The 21,660-nt window shown below is 32.3% G+C and overlaps 2 protein-coding genes across 2 annotated transcripts in view; one reads left to right on the forward strand and one right to left on the reverse strand.

Moving 5' to 3' along the window:
* LOC106050457 (kinesin-like protein KIF14) overlaps window positions 1-961 on the reverse strand; it is a 28,035-nt gene extending 27,074 nt beyond the window's left edge. The window contains exon 1 of the mRNA XM_013205429.2: window positions 845-961. The gene's annotated coding sequence lies outside the window, so the exon portion shown is untranslated. The remainder of the gene's footprint in view (window positions 1-844) is intronic.
* Window positions 962-1,288: 327 nt separating this feature from the next.
* Window positions 1,289-20,381, forward strand: LOC106050468 (zinc finger MYND domain-containing protein 19-like). The gene is made up of 7 exons (XM_013205439.2): window positions 1,289-1,729; window positions 5,270-5,329; window positions 6,267-6,373; window positions 7,191-7,404; window positions 16,938-16,995; window positions 17,574-17,673; window positions 18,904-20,381. The coding sequence occupies exons 1-7, from the start codon at window positions 1,679-1,681 to the stop codon at window positions 19,001-19,003; spliced, it is 690 nt and encodes a 229-aa protein (XP_013060893.1). The 5' UTR covers window positions 1,289-1,678; the 3' UTR covers window positions 19,004-20,381.
* Window positions 20,382-21,660: the final 1,279 nt, after the last annotated feature.

Here is a 21,660-nt window from a genome sequence, read left to right on the forward strand (position 1 = left end):
TATAAAAAATTCTATTTAGTAATAGTATATTATATTTAATAATATTCTGAAATAAAATTATTCATTATGATTATGACAATGATTTTCTAGACAAGACACAAACTCAGTGACAAAGTCAAAGTGACAAAAACACAAGATTGAAAAGACTAGATTCACTAGATTCTAGACTAATCTAGATAGATTGAGTGAGTAGACTAGACTCTGAGTCCTAGGCCTAGGCTAGATAGATTCTAGATGTGTGACTATCACTTACTTGACTTACTATACTATAAGATCTAATCTAGTAACTATTAGAATATTAGATGTAGATGATGAGTAGATAGATCTAGATCTATTCTAGACATTCTAGTATGATTCTAGATTTAGATCTTATCTTATCTAGTATCTTAATGTATCTTCTATAATGATAATTATAATCTACTGATCTAGACCTAATAATTATAATATAAATATTTATTGATAAAAATAAAAGACTAAGAGTACTAGATCTAAGACCTAAGACTAAGACTAGTAAGACTACTAACTAAGTAACTTACTAAGACTAAGACTAACTAGTCTAAGTCTAAGACTAACTAGATCTAGACTTAACTTTAGACTGAGACTAGACTTAGACTGACTTAGTCACAAGACAAGTTAGTTAGTGACTAGGACCAAGGACTAGGAGTAGACACTCAGTAGATCTAGATTCTAGAATCTAGAAGTTAAAGAAGACTTAGAAGTAGTTAGTAGATCTACTTAGGTAGAAGCCAACGCCCAAACATTAGATTATAATAACTGGGATTCTATCTAAATCTAGACTAGATCTTAGATCTCATAATCTATAGATCTATATAATATTACTCACATAAGAAAATGTTTAAAGAACAATGTTTATTTTAGGGCTAGACTCTAGATTTATAGTCACATAGTGTGTACCAAGTATCCATTCGAAGAAAATGCCTATCAATTTCATTGGTCGTTTCACGTTTGTAAATTCTAAATTTAGAATATTTCCTTTCCTTACAAAAGTATATACTTCAAAATAGACGAGACAATCATTAAAAATATACTGCAAACGTCTAACTAGATCTAGATGTCACCCTTATATTTTAGATTACATTGTAAAATAATTGCTCTTTCAATTTGTTTCGCTAAAGAAAGAAATATTAAATGTTTGCAAAAATAAATTAAATTATCTAAACAGGCCTATATTCTTAGCAAACATTAAAAGGGACATTACTCATTAATGTATTTTTGTTTTTCTGTTCCACCAGAGTTAATGTTCCTTCTGACAAAAGTGTGTCACCGATCGATAAGCAGTAAGAGCCCTGTGTTTGTAATTTTGACTCACTCAATTTCATTGGCTGGATTCTCATCTTTTTGACACATGAGGGAAACAGTTCGTGCAGTGTTACACACCTGCACCCTCGCCATTGTGTACAATATTTTTATTGTCTTGACAAACGACCGGCGACATTATTGTCATGATATTGTGGTTCACTGCTTGAGCTTATTGTTATGATGTGTAACTGGTATCAGAGTTGTCCACTAGTCGGATCAGCGAATCAGTTCGTCAACGAATTTTAATCTAAACAAAACAAACTTTTAGAAAAAAAAAAAATCTAAACACAAGCAGTGCCAGTGTGAGTGAGCCAGTGGATAACATTATTTAAACTAATTAAAGTTACACAAGTTACAAATGTCTGGTTTAAAATTGGGAATTCTCAGGCTAGGAAGAGTAGCTGGAAAGGTAATTTTCATCTAGATGTAGTAGATCTATGTCTAGATCTAGAAATTTTATTAGATTTAAAGTTATCTAGATCTATCTAGTTACTAGTTAAATCTAGTATTACTAGTATCTAGATCTAGTTACAATCTAGTATTAGTTAATTAGTAGTCACCTCGTAGTACTAGACTAGTAGAGTAGATCTACTACTAGAACTAGATCTAGATTCTAGATCTAATACTTTTTTTACTAATAGACTAAGTTACTCACTAAGTCACTAATCGTCTCTAGAATTAGAGTAATCTAGATCTAGTACTCCAGTGACCTAGATAATTAGATAACAGTGGATATTTTTAATAATAGATCTAGATTCTAGATCTATTATTATTATTATATAGTATTAAATCTAAAGAGCAGTGATTCCCAAAGTGGTCCCCAGGGCAGCGCCCAGGGTTCTAACAAGACTTTCAAGGGGTCTACAAAAGTGGAAAAATAAATTGGGGGTCTATGAGATGTCAATGGGCAATGGGGTCTTCGTAACTTTTATGTAATTATTTCATACACTAGATATATGATTTATACCTTAGTTAATCTTTTAAACATTTATACTGCTATTCAAAAAAAAATTGATGTACATTTAATTTCAATACTTATTTCAATAGCTTAATTTTGTCTACATGCAACTAATGTTTAACAAAAAGAAATATAGACTGTACAGAGTTGCTTATTTAAAATTAGGATTCATTCCTTCCTTGACAAACAAGCGGTTGCCTAACTGATATTTTTATGGTGATATGAAACCAATTGAAGTGGAGGATCATTTAAGACGATGCCACCCTGAAAAAATGATTTAGTAAATGTTTGAAAAACTTTCGAATACTCAAAGATAAAGTTCAGAATAGACCCTCAAAATCTTTCTTCGCCCTCATATAGAGAAGATGATGGTTTGTTATCGTGTTACAATATCTCTTTACTTATAGCGAAATTGGAAAAACTCTTATACAAATCTTGAAATGGTATTATTAAAAGAATTTCTTTTAAAAGCAACAATACAATGCAATACAAGGGCACATCAGTGGAGTGAGTTATAACATTAAAAGCTTCTTTTATGCAATTCTTTGAAAACGACATATTCTGTTTGGGATCAGCTGCATCACAGGCTGACAGGGTGTAGCGCTGTGAGCTACAAACTGCCTATGGGTCAACATCTCCTTATTTTCTTAGGGTTGACCCACGAAACATTTCACATATTTGGGTATAGCTGCAAGGCAACATGGGTTTTCCTCCTGCTTGGTGGGTAGCAAGTGAAGGCTATGCTAACGAGCCTGCCTGAAGCTTACTGGCTTAGACTACAGTCACCTTCGTCCCTTCTCCTGTTAGAGAAAACGGTCTGCGGTTGAGCTACATGTGAAAGATCAAGAAATAAAAAGAAACTGCTCTTTGCAGAAATTTGTACAATGATATATTTAAGGCTAATTAATTAATCAATTAATATTTAATGTTTGAGGGACTATATGAAACATAATATCCATAGCAGCGGAGGATAAACCTGCAAAAAAAACAAAACATTTCCAATGTGTTTGGTGATTCCAGTAATACTTATTAATTGTTATTTTAAGTGGTTTAAATTGGAATTTTATCAATAAAAAAAGATCTCTATAACTTAAAATGTAGCTTTCAGTGACTTTTTTCTCTCTTCCACTCACTACAGTTTGAAACTATGTTTAAAAAAAATATTTGAGTTGATGAATTTGCAAAATGCAATACAAAGGGGGTCTACCGAAAACCAGAAAACATGGCAAGGGGTCTACCTGACAAAAAAAGTTTGGGAACCACTGTTATAAACTATACTAGATCTATATCTATATAGATAGATCTATAATATTCTATATAATAGATCTAGAATCTAGATTAGATCTATTTAGTTTTCTACTCAACCTTTACATTTGCATATATATATATCATTTATTATGTCAATATCAATGTTAACTGCCAGTAGTATTAATAAATATTATAAATTATGCAATAGTAGTACTATATTATATGGCTGTCTTGCTGTTATATAATTGTCCAGCTCAAATGCATTGAATATGATTGTGATTGATTCTGATTGAGCAACATTAAAAGTTAACATTTAAAAGCAGACAAACACACACATTTTGAAATGATCATGCTAAACAACCTGTGACCATGATTCATGATGTTCAATTGTAAGCTTTAAATCTAGACTACAAAACAAGACCAATTTATGTGACAGATGTGACACATGTGGGATGAGACTGTGGCGGTACTAATAATAACTTGTTGTAGAACTATATCTAGTACTTTACTTCTTTGTCTAACTTAACCACCTATAAATGGAAAACATTGAAAAGGAAAATATATTTGATTACATGCTTTGAGGACGCAGGACTAGAGCACTATTAATATTTTTGTCAAATGTTTTAAAATTGTTGAAATTTGATACAATATTTGATAAGCTAATAAAAGTTGATATAATTTATTCAGTTTAATAAAGGAGCAAAAATACATGAAACAATAAATCGTAACTTACAAATTATACAAACACAAGCCTAATAAAGAGAGATAAAAAGTTTAACATTAAAAAGATAGTGAAATAAATATTATATATACCAAGTTATTCTTATCTTATGAAATACGCCCCACTAACTAGAGCTAGCAAAGATATTCCTTGAGAGTAATGCTGGACTGAAAGAGTTAAGTCTGTCATTAACATGCGTGGCTAGATTTTACACATCAATGCGCCTATTTTGTGTTTTGAATGAAGGTCTTTAATCTTTAAAAAAGCTAATAATTAAAGTAAAAATTTATTTTACCTTTTAAAATATGACAATATTAGAATTTGAATGATTTATTGGTTATTACAAAAAAAAGTGTGGCAATAGTTCTTGAATGCTAGCTGGCTGCATGGTTGTGTGGTTTGCGCGCTGGACTGTCATTCGGATTTAATAATAATAATCTTTATTGTCTGTTTAGTAAGGAAATTTGTCTTTCAATTTCTGCATTATCCATGGTTCAAGGTTCAAACCCTGCCCGCTCCCATCCCCTGTCGTCCTGCGGGAGGTTTGGACTAGGAAGTAAATTATCTTCAACTTTGAAGGAACATCCAAAATATATATCAAACAGTTTACAAACATTTTAGATAGAATTTCAAATAACAAATTTGGACAAAAGTTTCATTTTTATCACTCTATATTGTGTTCTAAAGTATTGATTATTAAAACTTAATATCATTTGTATAAGAATTATATAAATATTTAATTTTATTGATTGGTTGATTTTAGAATCTATATTTTTCAATTTCATTTAGGAACAGTCATATATGTCACAAAATGTTGCCTTGGACAAATGCTTAACAGTTCAATTATAATTATTTAGATTTCTTTTTAAAACCCAATGCTTGAATCCACCAGAAGATAGTTTGTGTTATAAAGTCTGGGATTGTGAGTAAAAAGTGATTGGAATGGAAAGATCAGTGTCTTTAGACATTGATTGCCATGTGTCATCTTATTCTGACAATGTCTTCAATTGTTTACTCTACAGTCAAAATATGCTCTGTTAGATGAGCGAGACATCAGCATCGTACAACAACATGCCATAGAAGTAAGTTTCTTGTACATATAGAAAACAAATGTTATTGTTGTCTGCAAAAAGTAGCAGATTTTGTTGTGATAATAATGGGCATCTTGAACCGTTACTCTGGCTTCAAATGACGATTAGTGAAACTGTATTTTTTCATTAAGTTGTGGGGATAATCAGATGTACAAATTCTTAGACCTAAATATCTAAATATATGGTACGGTATGGTATGAGGGCACCATATTTTGGATTAGCCTCTTTTTATACATTTTTATAAAGCTTATATCAACTCACTCTGCCTGCCTGTCTGGTAAAAAGTTTGAACAGGTTATTTCTTCAACCCCTCAATCTGGGATCAAGCTGAAAATTTGCACAATTATTTCTTTTACCTGACAACACAGGAATCAATTTTAAAAATTAACCAATTAGTTATTTAACTATTGGTAATTAGTTATTTGTTTGGTATCTCGAACAAAATTAACTATTGGTAATTAGTTATTTGTTTGGTAACTCTTGAACAAGGAAAAGCTGAATTGGTCTCCTTTATTGGTAGTCCTTTAAGTCTTAATGAATATAAACATGAAATACGACGAGACGATACAAACAATAGATAACTCTACAATCTTTTATGTTCATAAGAACTTCACAGCAGAGTGGTTACAATGTTGGCTTGAGGAATGAGTTCATATTAAGGTCATCCCCCACCATTTTTTTAAATAAAATAAATGCTTTTTTTTTATTGTTAGTCTAGATGAATTACAAATTAAATTACATGACTGATCAAAACTAATTGATACAACTCTGCTTAATATAAGCTTTGTTGTTGTTGTTTTTTTTTAAAGTAGTTTTTTATATTTTTTTTGTCACTGTTTAAAAAAAAAACACACTAAAACTGCCTATTTGTGATGTTCTGTTTTCACTTCATTGCTTAACATGTTGTTTTCACTCAATTTGATCTTAGCCAAGAGTGGAAGTAGATAAAAACGGAAACGGAGCTCGCATTTACGCCATAGCACATGACATTGGAAAGAGTCGTGGCAACGGGAGGTATCTTCACGAGTTTCTCTGGTGAGTAGTTGATATTGTGTTTCAAGCTTTTATACTGTAGCGGCCTGTTGATAAAGGCTAGATGGTCAAAACAAGGTCTGAAATTCAACTGCTGGTGGATTTGCTATCGATTGTTAACACCCTTCTCTTATTAGTATTTGGGTAGTGTAGAAGTGTTCACATAATGATCCACCTGAACATAGAAACAAATACATTTGACATGCCTCTTGGAAACTTTACATGCTTGTATTTTATTTATGGTAAGCTTAGAATAGAAACACCCAACGAAGATCAATGTTTTTCAGTCCGGGGGTTATATTTCTGACATGCTCGCCTCTAAGCTATTCAGTTTTTGAGGGGGGTGGATTAGTGGCACTGTGGCTGAGTGGTGATGCGCTTGGTTTCCGAACCGGGGGTCCCGGGTTTGAATCCAGGTGATGACTGGGATTTTTAATTTTGGGATCTTAAGGGCTCCTCTGAGTCAACCCAGCTCTAATGGGTACTGGAAATTTGTTGGGGAAAGTAATAGTGGTTTGTCATTGACACCCCCATTAACAGTGGGCCACAGAAACAGATGACCTTTACATCATCTGCCCTATGGATAGCAAGGTCTGAAAGGAAAACTGGATAGCATCATGTCACGGGGCAGATATGGCTACGCTGGCTGTAGTTTGAGCTTCACTGATATACAGAATGTTAACTTTTTGTAAATGAAAGTAACATTTTTATTCAGATACATTATCACCTTTTTTGCGTGTACTTTAAAAAAATAGAAACAGTACATACCAATTGTCATTCTACATCAATAATGTAACTAATGCAAATATTCATGTTGAAGGGAACGGCATAAAGGCGGCATAGCGCCAGGTTGGAAGGTGGTCCACAAGAACAACGTCACTGTGGACAATCGTCTAGACAATTTGGAGCTGGTCAAGGATGACTGCACGGTGCTACAGCAGCAAGACGAGAGCTCTGGGGCACACAGTAAGAACAGGGAGAACAGCTTGTATTGGATCACAGTGACTCAGTTGTTGGGAGACCCTTTGGAAATGGTACTGCTCTTTTTTTTAAGAATCAGTATAATCTTTATTATAAAGCACAAAATCAGGCGTATGTATGTCCCGAATGAAAATCAAAACCATTAGACAAATCGTGATGAAACTTGGCATAGACGTTCATTAGATCATGTCGGAGGCCATGCTGTATGTTTAATGTCTCTCCCTTTAATTGGAGGGCCCTAAAAATAGACAAATAGTGCCTAATCGTGTCTCTGTTAAAGTACAAAACTTTTTAACAAATCAGGAGAACTTGTTTTCACAGTATTTTATAATTGATATGAATATGGTGGCTGAACGGGTAAACCCATTTTCACTCTACTTTTATTTTCATGGCAAAGTAAAAGAGTGTAAATGGAACATTCTTCAGGCCGCTGGTCATATCTGGCTAGTATATTTATATAGGACTATCAATGGGAGAAAGGAGAGCAAAGTGCTAAAATGTGTGCCTTATGTTTTGATCCTTATTTACTTAATTACTCAGGGTAATTAGGTATCATATTGTGGTGACAGTGTTTATGTGTGTCTGACCTAATGATAATGTGTTTATAACATTGATGTAGTGTTTTTGTGGTCTGAGTATGTCACTCAATAAATGATTCAGCCCTCTATTTTATTTTTCTCTTGACTTTTTATTATACTTAACAGTTGTCTGGAGGTACGTTGGCTGAGTGATAAAGCACTTGGCTTCCAAACCATGGTCCCGGGTTCAAATCCTAGTGATGAATAGGATTTTTTAATTTCGGGATCTTTTGGCCGCTTCTAAATTCACCCAGTTTTAATGTATACCTGACATTAGTTAGGGAAAGTGTCACTGTGTTATTTTATATGTTATGAATGTGGCTGTGGTTATCAATGTAGGCGTGGTGGTGACATTGGGTTCTTGTTACAAATCACTGAATAATGAAATGACGCTGGGTGTAGCAGACACAATAAGTTTAATATAACACCACATTGTGAATACACCATACAATTCGACCCAGGAATGGTCAGTATTAATCCAACAGTAATATACGAATATCACAACTTAGTACTTATTCTATAACCAACTACTTTAAACATCTAACTCTACTGCTTATATCTTAAGTGACTCAATACAAGTGCTTGCTACAAGATCTCTATGTGGACTGACTGCCTTTAACTCTCTGGTTCACCTAAGGTCAAAAGTGTTCACCTTGGTGCAACATGGGTTGTGAATAAGATTCACAATATGGAATTAACATACACAATACAGAATTAGGGTTTCTACTCTATGGCACCAACTTTGAGGTGGTGACATTACCTATCACCCCCCTTTTGAAAAAAATTTTGAAGAAATTTTTTTCAGCTTGACGACATAATTATCCTAAGTAGGATCAATTGGAATTCTTGGGGTCTATGAAATGTACAATTGCAGAGTTCAAATAGAACTACAAACTTGCAATAAAATATATAATATGACGGTGTTACACAAAATATTTGCTGAATCAAAAAAATTCATACAAGGGCAAAATTCTCTAATTCATCATATTCTTGTAAGGCAATTCAAATAATTCTCTGAGTCAAATACTTAACATCCCAAATAATTCTTTACATGTAGTTCTAATATATACATCAATGTTCAAATGTGTTCAATATTTACAAGTCTTTTTCATAATAATATGTGCAAAGTGTGACAAAAATTTCAATGACAATCTCCTATGTCACAATATGAAAAATTAATACAAGTTTTTATTCACAATATCTATTTATAAAAAATCTTTGACACTATAGAAATGTTAGAAGTCTGGTTTTTTTTTAACACCAATAGTACAATATGTACAAATCATGTAGAAAATGTTACAAGTAAGTCTCAATATGTAAGTGATAAGTATAGAAAAATTCAAAATATGTGTCAAAATTCAACATCAAATTGTTTAATGATCATTGTTATTAATTCAATGTATCTGTTTACTTCAATATGAGGTCTGATATCTCCATAAAAAATTGTTGTGCATTAATATTACACAAGTAAATATGTATAATTCAAGTATCAAAATATTTGCTCAAAAGTATGAACATCAAATCAAAATAAATATCTTTCATAGTGCTTGTTGCATGCACCTTATGTTTCAATTAAGTATTTCTCCATATGACAGTTCAAATAATTTGTAGCTAGTAATGGCAAAAGTTTAATGTTACATTGTTTATCAAATAATTATTGTGTACAAAGTTCAAAAAACTCTTTTGTCAAAAAAAATTTAACTGAGAAAATGTGTCAGTTGTGATACAATCTTTGAGTTTACATTAATTTGTTCAAGCATATATATACAAGCATAACATCCTACTAGTTTAGTTGTATTCATTTTAATCTGTTGTGAAAAAATGTGTAAGTCCAATTTAAAAGAATAATATCAAGTGTCTCTTTCAGTACTTGAAATATCAAAAAGTTTGTACAACAATCTTCTTGTTTACATCAATGATTGTTACAAAAAATATAGTCCATAAGAATAGTTTGACAAAAATGTTTTCAAAAAAATACAAGTGTATGTCAATATTTCATTACACTAATTGACATTGAATAAATAAGTTACATTATGAATCAATCTCCTTTTTATCAATAGTATTGAAAAATGTGACTAAGTTATATAATTGTGATAAATGACATAGTAAAATAATTGCAATCTTGTTTACAATAGCTGTGGAAAAAAATTTTTGTCCAAGTTGCTCTCAATACTATGAGAAAAAATAATGTTTACATTGCATGGAAAAAAATTAAGCTAGGTACTGAATAAGTTTGGAAAAAATTCAATGTTTGTTTACATTGTTGAGTACAAAAATGTTATTCTTGTTGACAAAAGAATGTGAAAAAAATTGTTGGTTACAATGTAGTAATCAAATTCCAAAGTTTGTTTACAAATAGAGTTTTTAAAAAAAAATGAAGTCTTAGTTCTAGTTCAATGTTTACAAATAGTACTCAATGTTTACAAAATAATGCTCAATATTTACAAAATAATGCTCAATGTTTACCAGATGCGATGTATTAAGTCAACAACACTGATGTTAATTGTGAGTCCCTTAATTGGTGTTCCATATATTTTATGTAATAACTCTTTGTAATGGCCAAAGTTTTTTATTTGTACCCACATTGACTCTCCAAGTTCTGGATGTTTCCAAACTTTTTTATATCCAAAATCACAAGTTATTTCTTGTACTATTTGAAAAATTTCTTTCTGGAAATCACAATCAGATAGGTCATAAAACCATATTGTTTTATGTATTACTGGCTTTTGATGCACTTTAACTTTTGGATAAGATCCAATAATTACTGGACTGATAGTATTTTCAAGTATTACAACTTTTATTTTCCCTTTTATAAATGGTGATTTGATTTCAGCAATGGCAGTTTTACATTCTATCTTTCTAGAGTTTGGTAAGGTTACAATGGCTATATCATTCAAATAATCTTCTTTTTCTACTAAATTGGGCTCTACAAAAGTGATTGTGGATTCTTCATCAACTATGCATACAACATCCTGATAATTGACTTCTAGATCATATACTTCTATCTGTTTGCTGTTTTTAAATGTCAAGGCTAATATTTCCTCTGTTATTATTACTTTAGGTGAGCTAGTGTTAATGTCATTTTGAATTTCTTGTTTTTTAGCTTTATCTTTATCATCTATTTGTATTTCATCTGTTTGTATTTCACTATCATTTGTTTGTGTGTTAATTGTTTGGCAATCTTTATTTAGTTTAGATGCTTCTGTTAGCAAATGAGTTTGACATTCTACATCTATTTTATTTGCATTTGTTTAGTTGCTTCATGTATACTGACATTGTTGTAATCATGTGAATTAGTAGTTGATGCTAACTCAATGTTTTCTTGATTCACACTATTAGCCCATTTTACTAAGGCTTCTTCTGATAGTTCAACTATATTCTCTATGTTCCCTATAATTAGTTCTTCAGCTGGGTTGTTCATTACTATGGCTTTGTATTGACCAGTGAACCATGGTGATTCAATGAAAACTAATGCTGTTTCACATACTTCCCATAAGTCTTTATTCGCATAAGTCAGTGTGACCTTGTCTTCAAGTATCTGTTCAGGTTTTACTAGTGATTTCTTTACAATGATTGAGGTGCAGCCGCTGTCACGTAATGCATATACCTTAATGCCATCCACATAGGCAGGATACACTTTTAATTTGGCTACCTTTGTCTGTATATATGCTACTGTTTCATATTCTATTGGTGTTTCAGTTGCTACAGCTGCTATGTTTTGTCTGGTATGATTGTTATTGTGGTAAGTATGTTGTCTATCTTGAAATTGATCTCTTCTAGACATTCTGTTGTTTTGCCATCTTCTGTTTGTTTGATGTGATCTACTGTTAGTTGGACTGTAGCTTTGCCATGTTCTTCTGTTATATTGTTGTTGATAGGATCTATTATAGTTAGGACTGAAGCTCTGGAAAGTTCTGTTATCTCTTCCATATCTATGGTTTCTATTTACATGTTGTTGTTTTTCTGATGCCATTCTCTTTCTGCACTCTGCTTTGGTGTGACCCAATATGCCACAGAAAAAACATTGTATGCTCTTGGCATATTTAAATTTATTTGTAGATCTTGGATGGTTTTCTGTCACTGTTGCAGCTACATTGTACAATTCCCTTTTGTCAATGGTGATGTTTGGGTGTGAGTCTTTGTATGTTGTTAAGTTTGATATCAATTCAGCTTCATTTTTTATTTTTCTCTCCTTCAGGAATGAGAATGCTGCATCTGTAACATTTATTAACACATTTTCAATGAGAAAGAAATCTAAGATCTGTTTGGGGTCTTCTAAGTTACAGTTTGCGAGTTGTAGCCACTTTGTCATGTTCTGGCGCATGTCATGTATTGTTCTTTTTAAATCTGCATTCTTGGCTAGTTTTATTTCCCTAAAAAGTTTTCGATAGTGCTCCTCCGTTTTGCCAAAATGTTCAATAAGTCTTTGTTTTACTGTGTTGTAGTCTTTTCTTTGCTCCATAGTTAGTGTGTCGATGATGTTTAGTGGTTCACCTCTTAAGTTAGCTAGAAGTTGTTGAGCCATTTGTGCACTATTCATATTTGCTGTTTGACAGATGTATTCAAATTGAATAATGAAATTCTCTAATGTGTCTTCTTTTGGGTCAAAGTTCCTAAATTTGCTATGATACTGATGATGAGATGAAGTTTGATTTGCTGATTTATCTTTATTTTCCTTTGCTAGTTTTGCCATTTTTTCCTCATGTTCCTTAAGTTTTATTTCATGCTGGCGTTCTTTTTCTTTCTCTAAATTTTCTTGTTCTTTCTCTCTGAGTCTTCTTTCATGTAGCCTTTCTTCACGTTGCTTGTCTTTCTCTAATCTAATTCTGTCTATTTCAATTTTGATGAATGCTGCTCTATCATCTTCTTTTAACTTTAGTTTATCCACTATCTCTATTAGTTTTTCATACTCAGCCATTTTCAAAGATTCAAATTAGTAATATAGTTAATTAATAGATATGTGTACACTAGGTAGTTGTAAATGAATATTGTACGATAAATAATTAGTATAGCTCAAATAGTAATTGAAGGTAATAGTAGATATATATTTTGTGCGAAACAATTGAGGTTATGAGGTATCTTAAGTTATTCTTGGTACTTTGTCTAGTTCGTAATGTAATACTTTACTGATCAATTATGTGATTATGTATTTTTAGTATCTCCACTTGCAATGTAAAAATTTATTGCAACAAATAATTCACAATTATGTGAGCCTTATTAGTCTGATAAATAGTGATCAATGTATCAATAGTATCAAAATAGTTGAATGTGTTTGAAGAGTATATACAATATAAATTTTGTCAATCTCAAATCAAAATATATCCCATAGTGTATCAAGTGTGTAGTGTAGTGTTGATAATAATAAAAAATAGGTTGAAATAAAAAGTAAAATAAATATATATATATTAATCTAAAGAGTCCCTACCAATACCTGGATGCTTACTTGAAAAAACATATAAATGCTCAGACTCAATAGATAATTAAATTTAGTCCCTAAAGTCAAATGTATATATAAATACAAATGTAAACAATGAAAAAAAATTGTGGTGTAGTTTAAAGAGAACTAATCAATACTGATAATACTAAGGGTAATTAAAGTTACTTCCCTTAAATATTCACTTGATGCTTGACTTGTACATAAAGTTCCGGTGATGCTCCACATAAAATATGTCCACAGTACAGTTCATAAGTAATCCACTTGCTAAATCCGCAGCACAACGGTACAGTTCATAAGTAATTCACTTGCTAAATCCACAGCACAATGGTACAGTTCATAAGTAATCCACTTGTTAAATCCACAGTTCATAAGTAATCCACTTGTTAAATCCACAGTACAATGTTACAGTTCATAAGTAATCCACAGTAGAATAGTACAGTTCATAAGTAATCCACTTGTTAAATCCACAGTACAACGGTACAGTTCATAAGTAATTCACTTGCTAAATCCACAGCACAATGGTACAGTTCATAAGTAATCCACTTGTTAAATTCACAGTACAATGTTAAATGATACGGTACTCAAGTTCTTGAACAATAGTAATCCAATAGATACTTCATATGTTTGACAGATAATCCATTAAACAATTCATATAGTTGACACGTAATCCAATAAATAATTCATGTGCTTGATAGGTAATCCACTGTTTCGTACAGTTGCTGAAACAAATATAAATAACTAAAAATGACCATAAGTAGTGACGGCGAGAGAGGTCTGAGAGTAAGAGCGCTCTCTTATTAAATGTGCTGTTAGACAGCGACAATATGAGTGTGTCATTAGAATTATGACGAGCACTCGATGTAGATGATTCTTGAATATGTCAGCTACTTCGACTGACCATATATCAGCTGTCTTCAAACGATGACTTGAATGACTTGTAGTACTAGATTTTCACCCACACCGGTTGTAGTATCACGGTTGTCTAGTTTCACCCACACAGGCTGTAGTATCCAGGTTGTCTCAGCCTGTTTGATCTCTTTTGCTTAGGATGTTAAAGTAACTTTGAACAATGCTGTGCTCCTAAAGCTATCTCAACTGGTGTAAAAAAAAAAGTACAACCACATAAATCAGGCTTCCAGATAAATGACACTTAGGACAGTAGTCAACTGGAAAAGTTGAAAATACAGCTCGCACAGGAACAGTTCAAATTGTTCAGTTCATCACAGATGAAAAAATAGCTCGCTAACGGTAACTGTGTCATGGCAGGTCAATGTGACATGTAGTAGTAGATCTACATACCAAGTGTGTAGTCAAAAAAATTTAATAAATTCTAGATTAGTTGCAATTCATGTAAAGTTCAATCTTGAAGTACAAGTTAAAATAGTAGGCACCGTTAACTTTCAATTTCAGCTCTGTTTTCTGTTAGAGTTAGAGTGTTAGACTAGCTGAAGATAATAATAATGTCACTCTTGGATCACGTGAATCTCACTTGAAAAATTGTGTGCTGGTCTCAATAAATGTAGATCTAGGTCATCTCTATAATGTTGAATGTGTCGCTGAACGACCAACTGAGAAAAATAGTAGAGTCTGTAATAATCAGGTTTTAGCTTTCTTGCTTGTTGAGTGGCGTCATAATTTGTGTAAGAAAAATTTTTTAGAGTTACTTTTTCATGTGTTAACTAAATAGTTCACTTGCCAACTTCAAAAAAATATCCGTATAAATGTTACTGTAAGTAACTGTAGTATTAAAATACTTCTGACAGCAATAGAAAAAAATTCTTGACTTGTTCCTCTGGTGCTCATAAATCCTTTAAGTTAGCAGTTCTGACTTCTGACATCATAAAATATCATTTGCTGACACTTCTGACACTATAAATGCTGTTTGCTGACACTTCTGACACTATTAAATGTCGTTTTCTGACAATAAATGACTTGCACTTTGGACACTTCTGACACCATTAAATGTCGTTTTCTTACACCACTTCTGACACCATTAAATGTCACTGTGTTATTTTATATGTTATGAATGTGGCTGTGGTTATCAATGTAGGCGTGGTGGTGACATTGGGTTCTTGTTACAAATCACTGAATAATGAAATGACGCTGGGTGTAGCAGACACAATAAGTTTAATATAACACCACATAGTGAATACACCATACAATTCGACCCAGGAATGGTCAGTATTAATCCAACAGTAATATACGAATATCACAACTTAGTACTTATTCTATAACCAACTACTTTAAACATCTAACTCTACTGCTTATATCTTAAGTGACTCAATACAAGTGCTTGCTACAAGATCTCTATGTGGACTGACTGCCTTTAACTCTCTGGTTCACCTAAGGTCAAAAGTGTTCACCTTGGTGCAACATGGGTTGTGAATAAGATTCACAATATGGAATTAACATACACAATACAGAATTAGGGTTTCTACTCTATGGCACCAACTTTGAGGTGGTGACAGAAAGTAAAAGCAGTTGGTCATTGTGCTGGCCACATTACACCCTCATTAACTGTGGGTCATAGAAACAGATGACCTTTACATCATCTGCCCTATAGGTTGCAAGGTCTGAAAAGGGAACTTTTACTTTTACATTTAGTCTACAAAGTAACAAAGTAAAGGTGGTTGTAATTATTGCTGAAAGTTAACTATCTGCCACAGTAGCAGGTGAACATATATCATGGAGTCTGATAATGGAAATCTTTGTTTTCTTTTTTACTTACCGGTATCTCATTAGTTTCAGTAGTAAGATAAAAAAGTATTTATATTTGTATTATCTTCTGTTTTATCAAGTTTAATTTCTTCTTCTTCCTTGTTCTCATTATTATTATTATTTTTTGGAGCGTTCAGACGACTAGACCAATATATGAGATGAACTGCGCAGTAGTTTCCAGATCAGGGAGCTCTCCATATAGTTTACTTTTAGGGGTGTTTTGGGGCCAGTGTCTTGTTCCGGCCTCTTGATGAAGAATGCAGTTTTGAAGGACATGTTCAGCATTCTCTGGTGACACTCCACATGGGCAGATTTCACTAGTTCCATTTTTTAGCTTCTGGAACATATGTTGTCTCATTCTGTTGTGTCTGGTTCTGAAGTGAAAGATTAGAAGTTAATTTTGTTGGGATAGCTTATAATAGGCGTACATTTTCTTGCGATTCGGATGAGAGCTTGTCCATTTCATTGTATTCTATTCACTTAGGTCTTGGGTGATAATTTGTAATGAGAAGCTCAACCATTGTTAAATAGGTAACAGTAACAGTCCTGACTTAGACGAAAAGTTGTTAGTCTTAACACTGCCCTCACAGCTCTCATCAAATGTTGGCCATGAATTCATGTTTGCCTCCTCCCATGAATCTTGAGGGAACCTTTTTATTTATACTGTGAAAGTTATGTATTGAATTTAGGTTCCTTTGTGTTGAACAATGATAGCCCTAAGAAACAAAGTCATTACTCTATACAGAGTCATGTAGATTTGGATTGGGATGAAAACAATCATCTATCTGTTGATTGTTGATTTGTAGTTCGTATCTTAGGCGTGATTTAATGTTTTTAAACTTTGATTCTTCAGAACTATCATCATTTCAATAAATGGTATGACTTCAATGGAGATGTAGTGGACCCAGCAGGTACGTTACAATTTTTTAAAGTTAAATGTTCCCTGTACAAATTAATCATAAAAAAAAAATATTAAAAGTGGCTGATCTAATAAATTGTTCTTACTGACAGCGAAATAATAATTCGTAAATGCCAATGGTCAGCTCAAAATCAAATCTATTGAGCCTTTTTGAGTTTAGAAAAATTAACTACTCAATCAACCCATCACACTGACACATGTGTCCCCATCTAGCAAGCACTATTTTAGCTATTTCTTGTATTTTCCCACCTTTTTGGAACTATTTGTGTGTGTGCTATTAGCACATTTCACTTTCCTTATTCTTGATATGCCTACCCAAGAGTTGTGATAGGTTGTCCATTTTTTTCTCACATGATGATTCAATGAAGCATTTGGTGAAAGTTACATTGTAAAGTAACTTCTCCTTTAAAAAACAAAAAAACAAATGAAAATATTGTTTTTGAAAAGATTGTTGCCTGAATGTAAAGGCTTTGTCTGAATGTCTTATAACATTTGATTTCGAATCCAAATATTTTAAAAACTTTGGAAATTGGACTAAAATAATTTGATCTTGTTTGTTCTTCTGTCTAGGTGAGAGTTATATTTATTATGAGTGTCACTATCCTCCTTGTACAAGAATGGAAAGAGAGCTGAGGGAATTTAGTATATGTGGCAGATGTCAGGAAGTCAGGTGAGACTTATTGCCCTTTTTTTTCCCCCCAATTTTTTTAAAATGAATGAAACAAAATATTTTGTTTATATTCTATTCTTGGGAGCAATTTTACTCACAACTGTAAAACATGAGTTTCTAATAAGATTTAGAAAAAACTAACATTATTTAGAAATACTAATAAGTTAAATAAATGAAGCAAATATTATATATATAAATTCCTTTTTGTTTAGTGTATTTTTCTTTCTATAGCATGTCAAGTGCACTAATAATTTTTCTAGACCTGTCTTTGTGTGGGGGGCATTAGGGAGAGGGCTTCTGAGCTGCCCTTAGGTGCCCAGCAAACACATTTCGGCTTGAGTCCAGATTCAAACACAAGCCCCATGTGAATCTCTTGTATTGCTTGATGGGAAATTATATACCTATAGTTTTTCTATGAGATTCGTAGTCGGAATGCATTCATTCTCAAAAAAGTTAAAGATAAGACTTTTTTTGTTGTAATTCACAACGGTTTTAGTCAATATGCATATATAAATGTCCTTTTAAACATTCTCCCTCTTAATTGTATCAAATTAAATTGGTGTACCTTTTTTATTTCCCTTTTTATTGAAAGTCATGTTTCCGAGAGTTTTTTTTTTAAATTTAAAATAATGTGCATTTTTATATTCTATGCATGTCTAGAAAAAATCTTTCAGTGTGATCTTCTGTAGTAGTTCTTCAACTGTTTGTTGACTTATTTTTTTTGTTTTCACATTTCTCAGATGTTAGTTCAGAATTGGAGATCATTACATCCTGGCCCAAACCTCCTGTAAGAGGGTAGGGGATGGTGGGGGGCAGGGTTTAAACTCAGGGCCATCAAGATTCATAGCGCAAACCACATGACCTGGAAGCAATCCTGTTTGCTTGCTCTAACAAGTTTTCCCCAAAACTGTTTAATAATTTACATTCTTGTGTGAATTTTAAAATTCTCTGCATGTGCAAGTCCTATTTGACATGGGCAGATGCATAGCTAGGGTGGGGGGGAGGGAGGGGGCCCCCCAAATGAGTGTTTTTTTATATTAAATATTAAGTATTACACAAAATGCATCCCCCAAAGAGGTCAAGCTCTGTCCTGGTTCCCCAAATTCCTAGCTACGCCAGTGGTGACAGGTGTTTGACAAGCTAATTTCTATATCTCATAGCCATGGCAGCTAGCAAATACTTTACCTTAAAGGCCCTTAACATGAACTCTTTCTTTATCTCTCCCACCAGATACTGTGGTACCTCATGCCAGGAACGAGACTGGCCATCACACAAACGGTTCTGTCGTGAACGTCGCAGGCACACAAGAGAAAGCACCCCGGATCGGTGATGAGCTTTTAATTCCTTGCCATCCATTCACCACCCCGCTGTCCATCTAAAAGCTAGTCTTCTGTGTTATTTATTTCATCTCTCATAATTCATTTGTGAACCAGTATCATTACCAAAAGATACTTTTTTATAAACAAATCATTTCCAGTTTTAAAATCATTCCTTATGATGAATCCGACTGCATAATTTCTCTGATGACCAAAAATGTATGTACTGTTTTTAAAGCGTTTCATTCCATTATTACATTTTTAACTCCCCTTACGAATTCCAATATTGTTAATATTCTTTGACAATTTTTTGTGTGTGGAAATATTTTTAAAATGTTTTACCTCTAGATTATATAATTTATATATTGTCGCCTGCATACCTGATAGTGACATTGTATGTTTTTCTACCTATGTGATAAATTTTTTCTTTCCCCAAGTTTTCTTTTTTCTTTGAAAAAAGGAAGTGAGCAGTCATGTTATATTTATTTCTGGTTAAAAAAAATAAAATTGGAATGAACCAAAAGAAAAAACCTGACAGCAAGTTTAAGCTCTGTGTTGAACCAAATCTATTGTTGCTATATTTTTGTTTAGACTTGAATTTTTTAGCCAACACTTCTTAAAGAGATAGAAGGAGGGATGCCAGTATTTTTTAAAATTAAAGATTTTATTTAACTTGCTCTCTTTTGATTCAGTAAGATCAAATGTTTCTATCCATTTTCAAAAACTTTTTTATTTCACTGAAAAAAAAGCAACAAACTTATAGCTATCATGGAAACAGAATTTTTATTCTCTGAAATAAATAATCTGTCGAGTTTTTGTATAACTTTATTTGTTCAACCAGCAACATTTTTTTTATTTCTCTCTTGATCAAGTCTTGTACATGTGAATCTCTCGTACTGCGTGATGGGAAGCTTGACTTTTTGTTAAGTATAAATAGTATTTATCTTCATATTATCTGATGATGACCAGCTTGATCCTACCTTAGGTGAGAGACTTAAGCCACATCATTGCTCTGATAACTGCGTTTGCTTGCCATAATTTTTAAAAGAACTTTTTACATTTAATATGTGTGCAGCTTGTATAATAGTAAATTAACCTATTTTTTATTGTCTTTTATCTTTTCCTGTAGATTTTATTTTTATAGTAACCTGACATTTCTGTTTTGTTTTTACTGCAATGGCATGGTTTTTTATTTGATGCCTGTTTCTTGTACACAAACCAAATAAACAATCCATAATGCATTTAATATCTGTTGGTATGCTTTTAACATTCAGTGTATAGGGAAGTAAGAATCTATGATGTTGTTTTAACTAAGCTGCTCTCTCTTTATTTCAACTATGCTCAGCTCCCAGCATGCAGAAATTTAGATTTAAAATATACACAAATTTTTATATATATATATATATATATATATATATATATATATATATATATATATATATATATATATATATATATATATATATATATAAATATGTCAGTGCTTAAGTTCAATGTTATAGCTTTCAAGGTAATTGATTTTTAAACAAAAAATGACAAGTTTCAGTGAAGCATTATTTTTATTTTTTTTAATTAAAAAGAGAAGCAGGAGTTGTCATTATTTAAAAAATAAATACATGTTGATGTCCAAGTTTCTATATTGAATGTAAAAAAATTGACAATGTTAACTTTTGTTTTAATTGTTACTAATACTGTGAACATGTTTTGCATACAATTTTTATTGACACAACCAACAGCGTCAATTTTTATTTGGTTTATTTTTGGAAGGGGATTTAGAAAGTCAGGTGGTTCGCTTGCTAGAGTGCAAGTTCATGTTGCGGCTAATCTTTAAGCTTACACCTGTGTTAAACCTTTTATCTAGCAAGCCTTGCGGGCTTCTTTCTTGTGCAATGTCATATTTGGCCACATTCATGTATGTCTTTACTATTGGGGAATAGTTTTTATGATAAAATATTGATGTGATATTTTCATTGTAAGGAAACCCCAAACCAGTAGATCCTATAGCTTTGTTTTTCTCTCTATTTGTCCTTTGTGAAGCTCCACAAATTTAAAATATAAATAATTCTAAACATTAGCCTATCAATAATTCTGTTAATGTGGTTAGAATGTGTTCTGTAGTTTACATGGTAATAATTAGGAGCTTAAAAAAAATTCCTTATAAACCTGTATGTAAATTTTGTATGTAGTGGTAAGACCTAAGTCATTAATCCTTTCTCATTTCTACATCTTCCATGGTAGTTTGTGTTTCTTATGACATTTATAAAGGCCATGTCATCTGACTGGGATACATTTTTTCATCTTTGAACAGTAAAACATGTCATTATTTTTTTTTTAAATTGACAACAACAATACAAATGTAGTGTAGCTTTTTTAAAATGTTTTGTACATTGTAACCAGCACAACTTTTAAAAATGATGTTCCATATGACTGAATCAAATATATTTTTTCAATAACTTCACCAACAGTGAGACAGAATTCAAATTTGTCAAAGTAGGTAGAAAGCTACACATGTTATTAGGTCTTGGTGCATGGTTGGGATGCGTGGTTGAGAGGTTAAGTATTCTTGAACTTGGCTACCTATGAAGGGGACTCGAGGTTCGACACGATACTCGAGCAGAGTTGTGTTTACTGAGCGCCTAAAGGCAGAACAGAAAACCTTCTCCCTTTTAAT

The sequence above is a fragment of the Biomphalaria glabrata genome, chromosome 9 (assembly GCF_947242115.1).
Source record: "Biomphalaria glabrata chromosome 9, xgBioGlab47.1, whole genome shotgun sequence".
NCBI classification, from domain to species: Eukaryota; Metazoa; Mollusca; class Gastropoda; family Planorbidae; genus Biomphalaria; species Biomphalaria glabrata.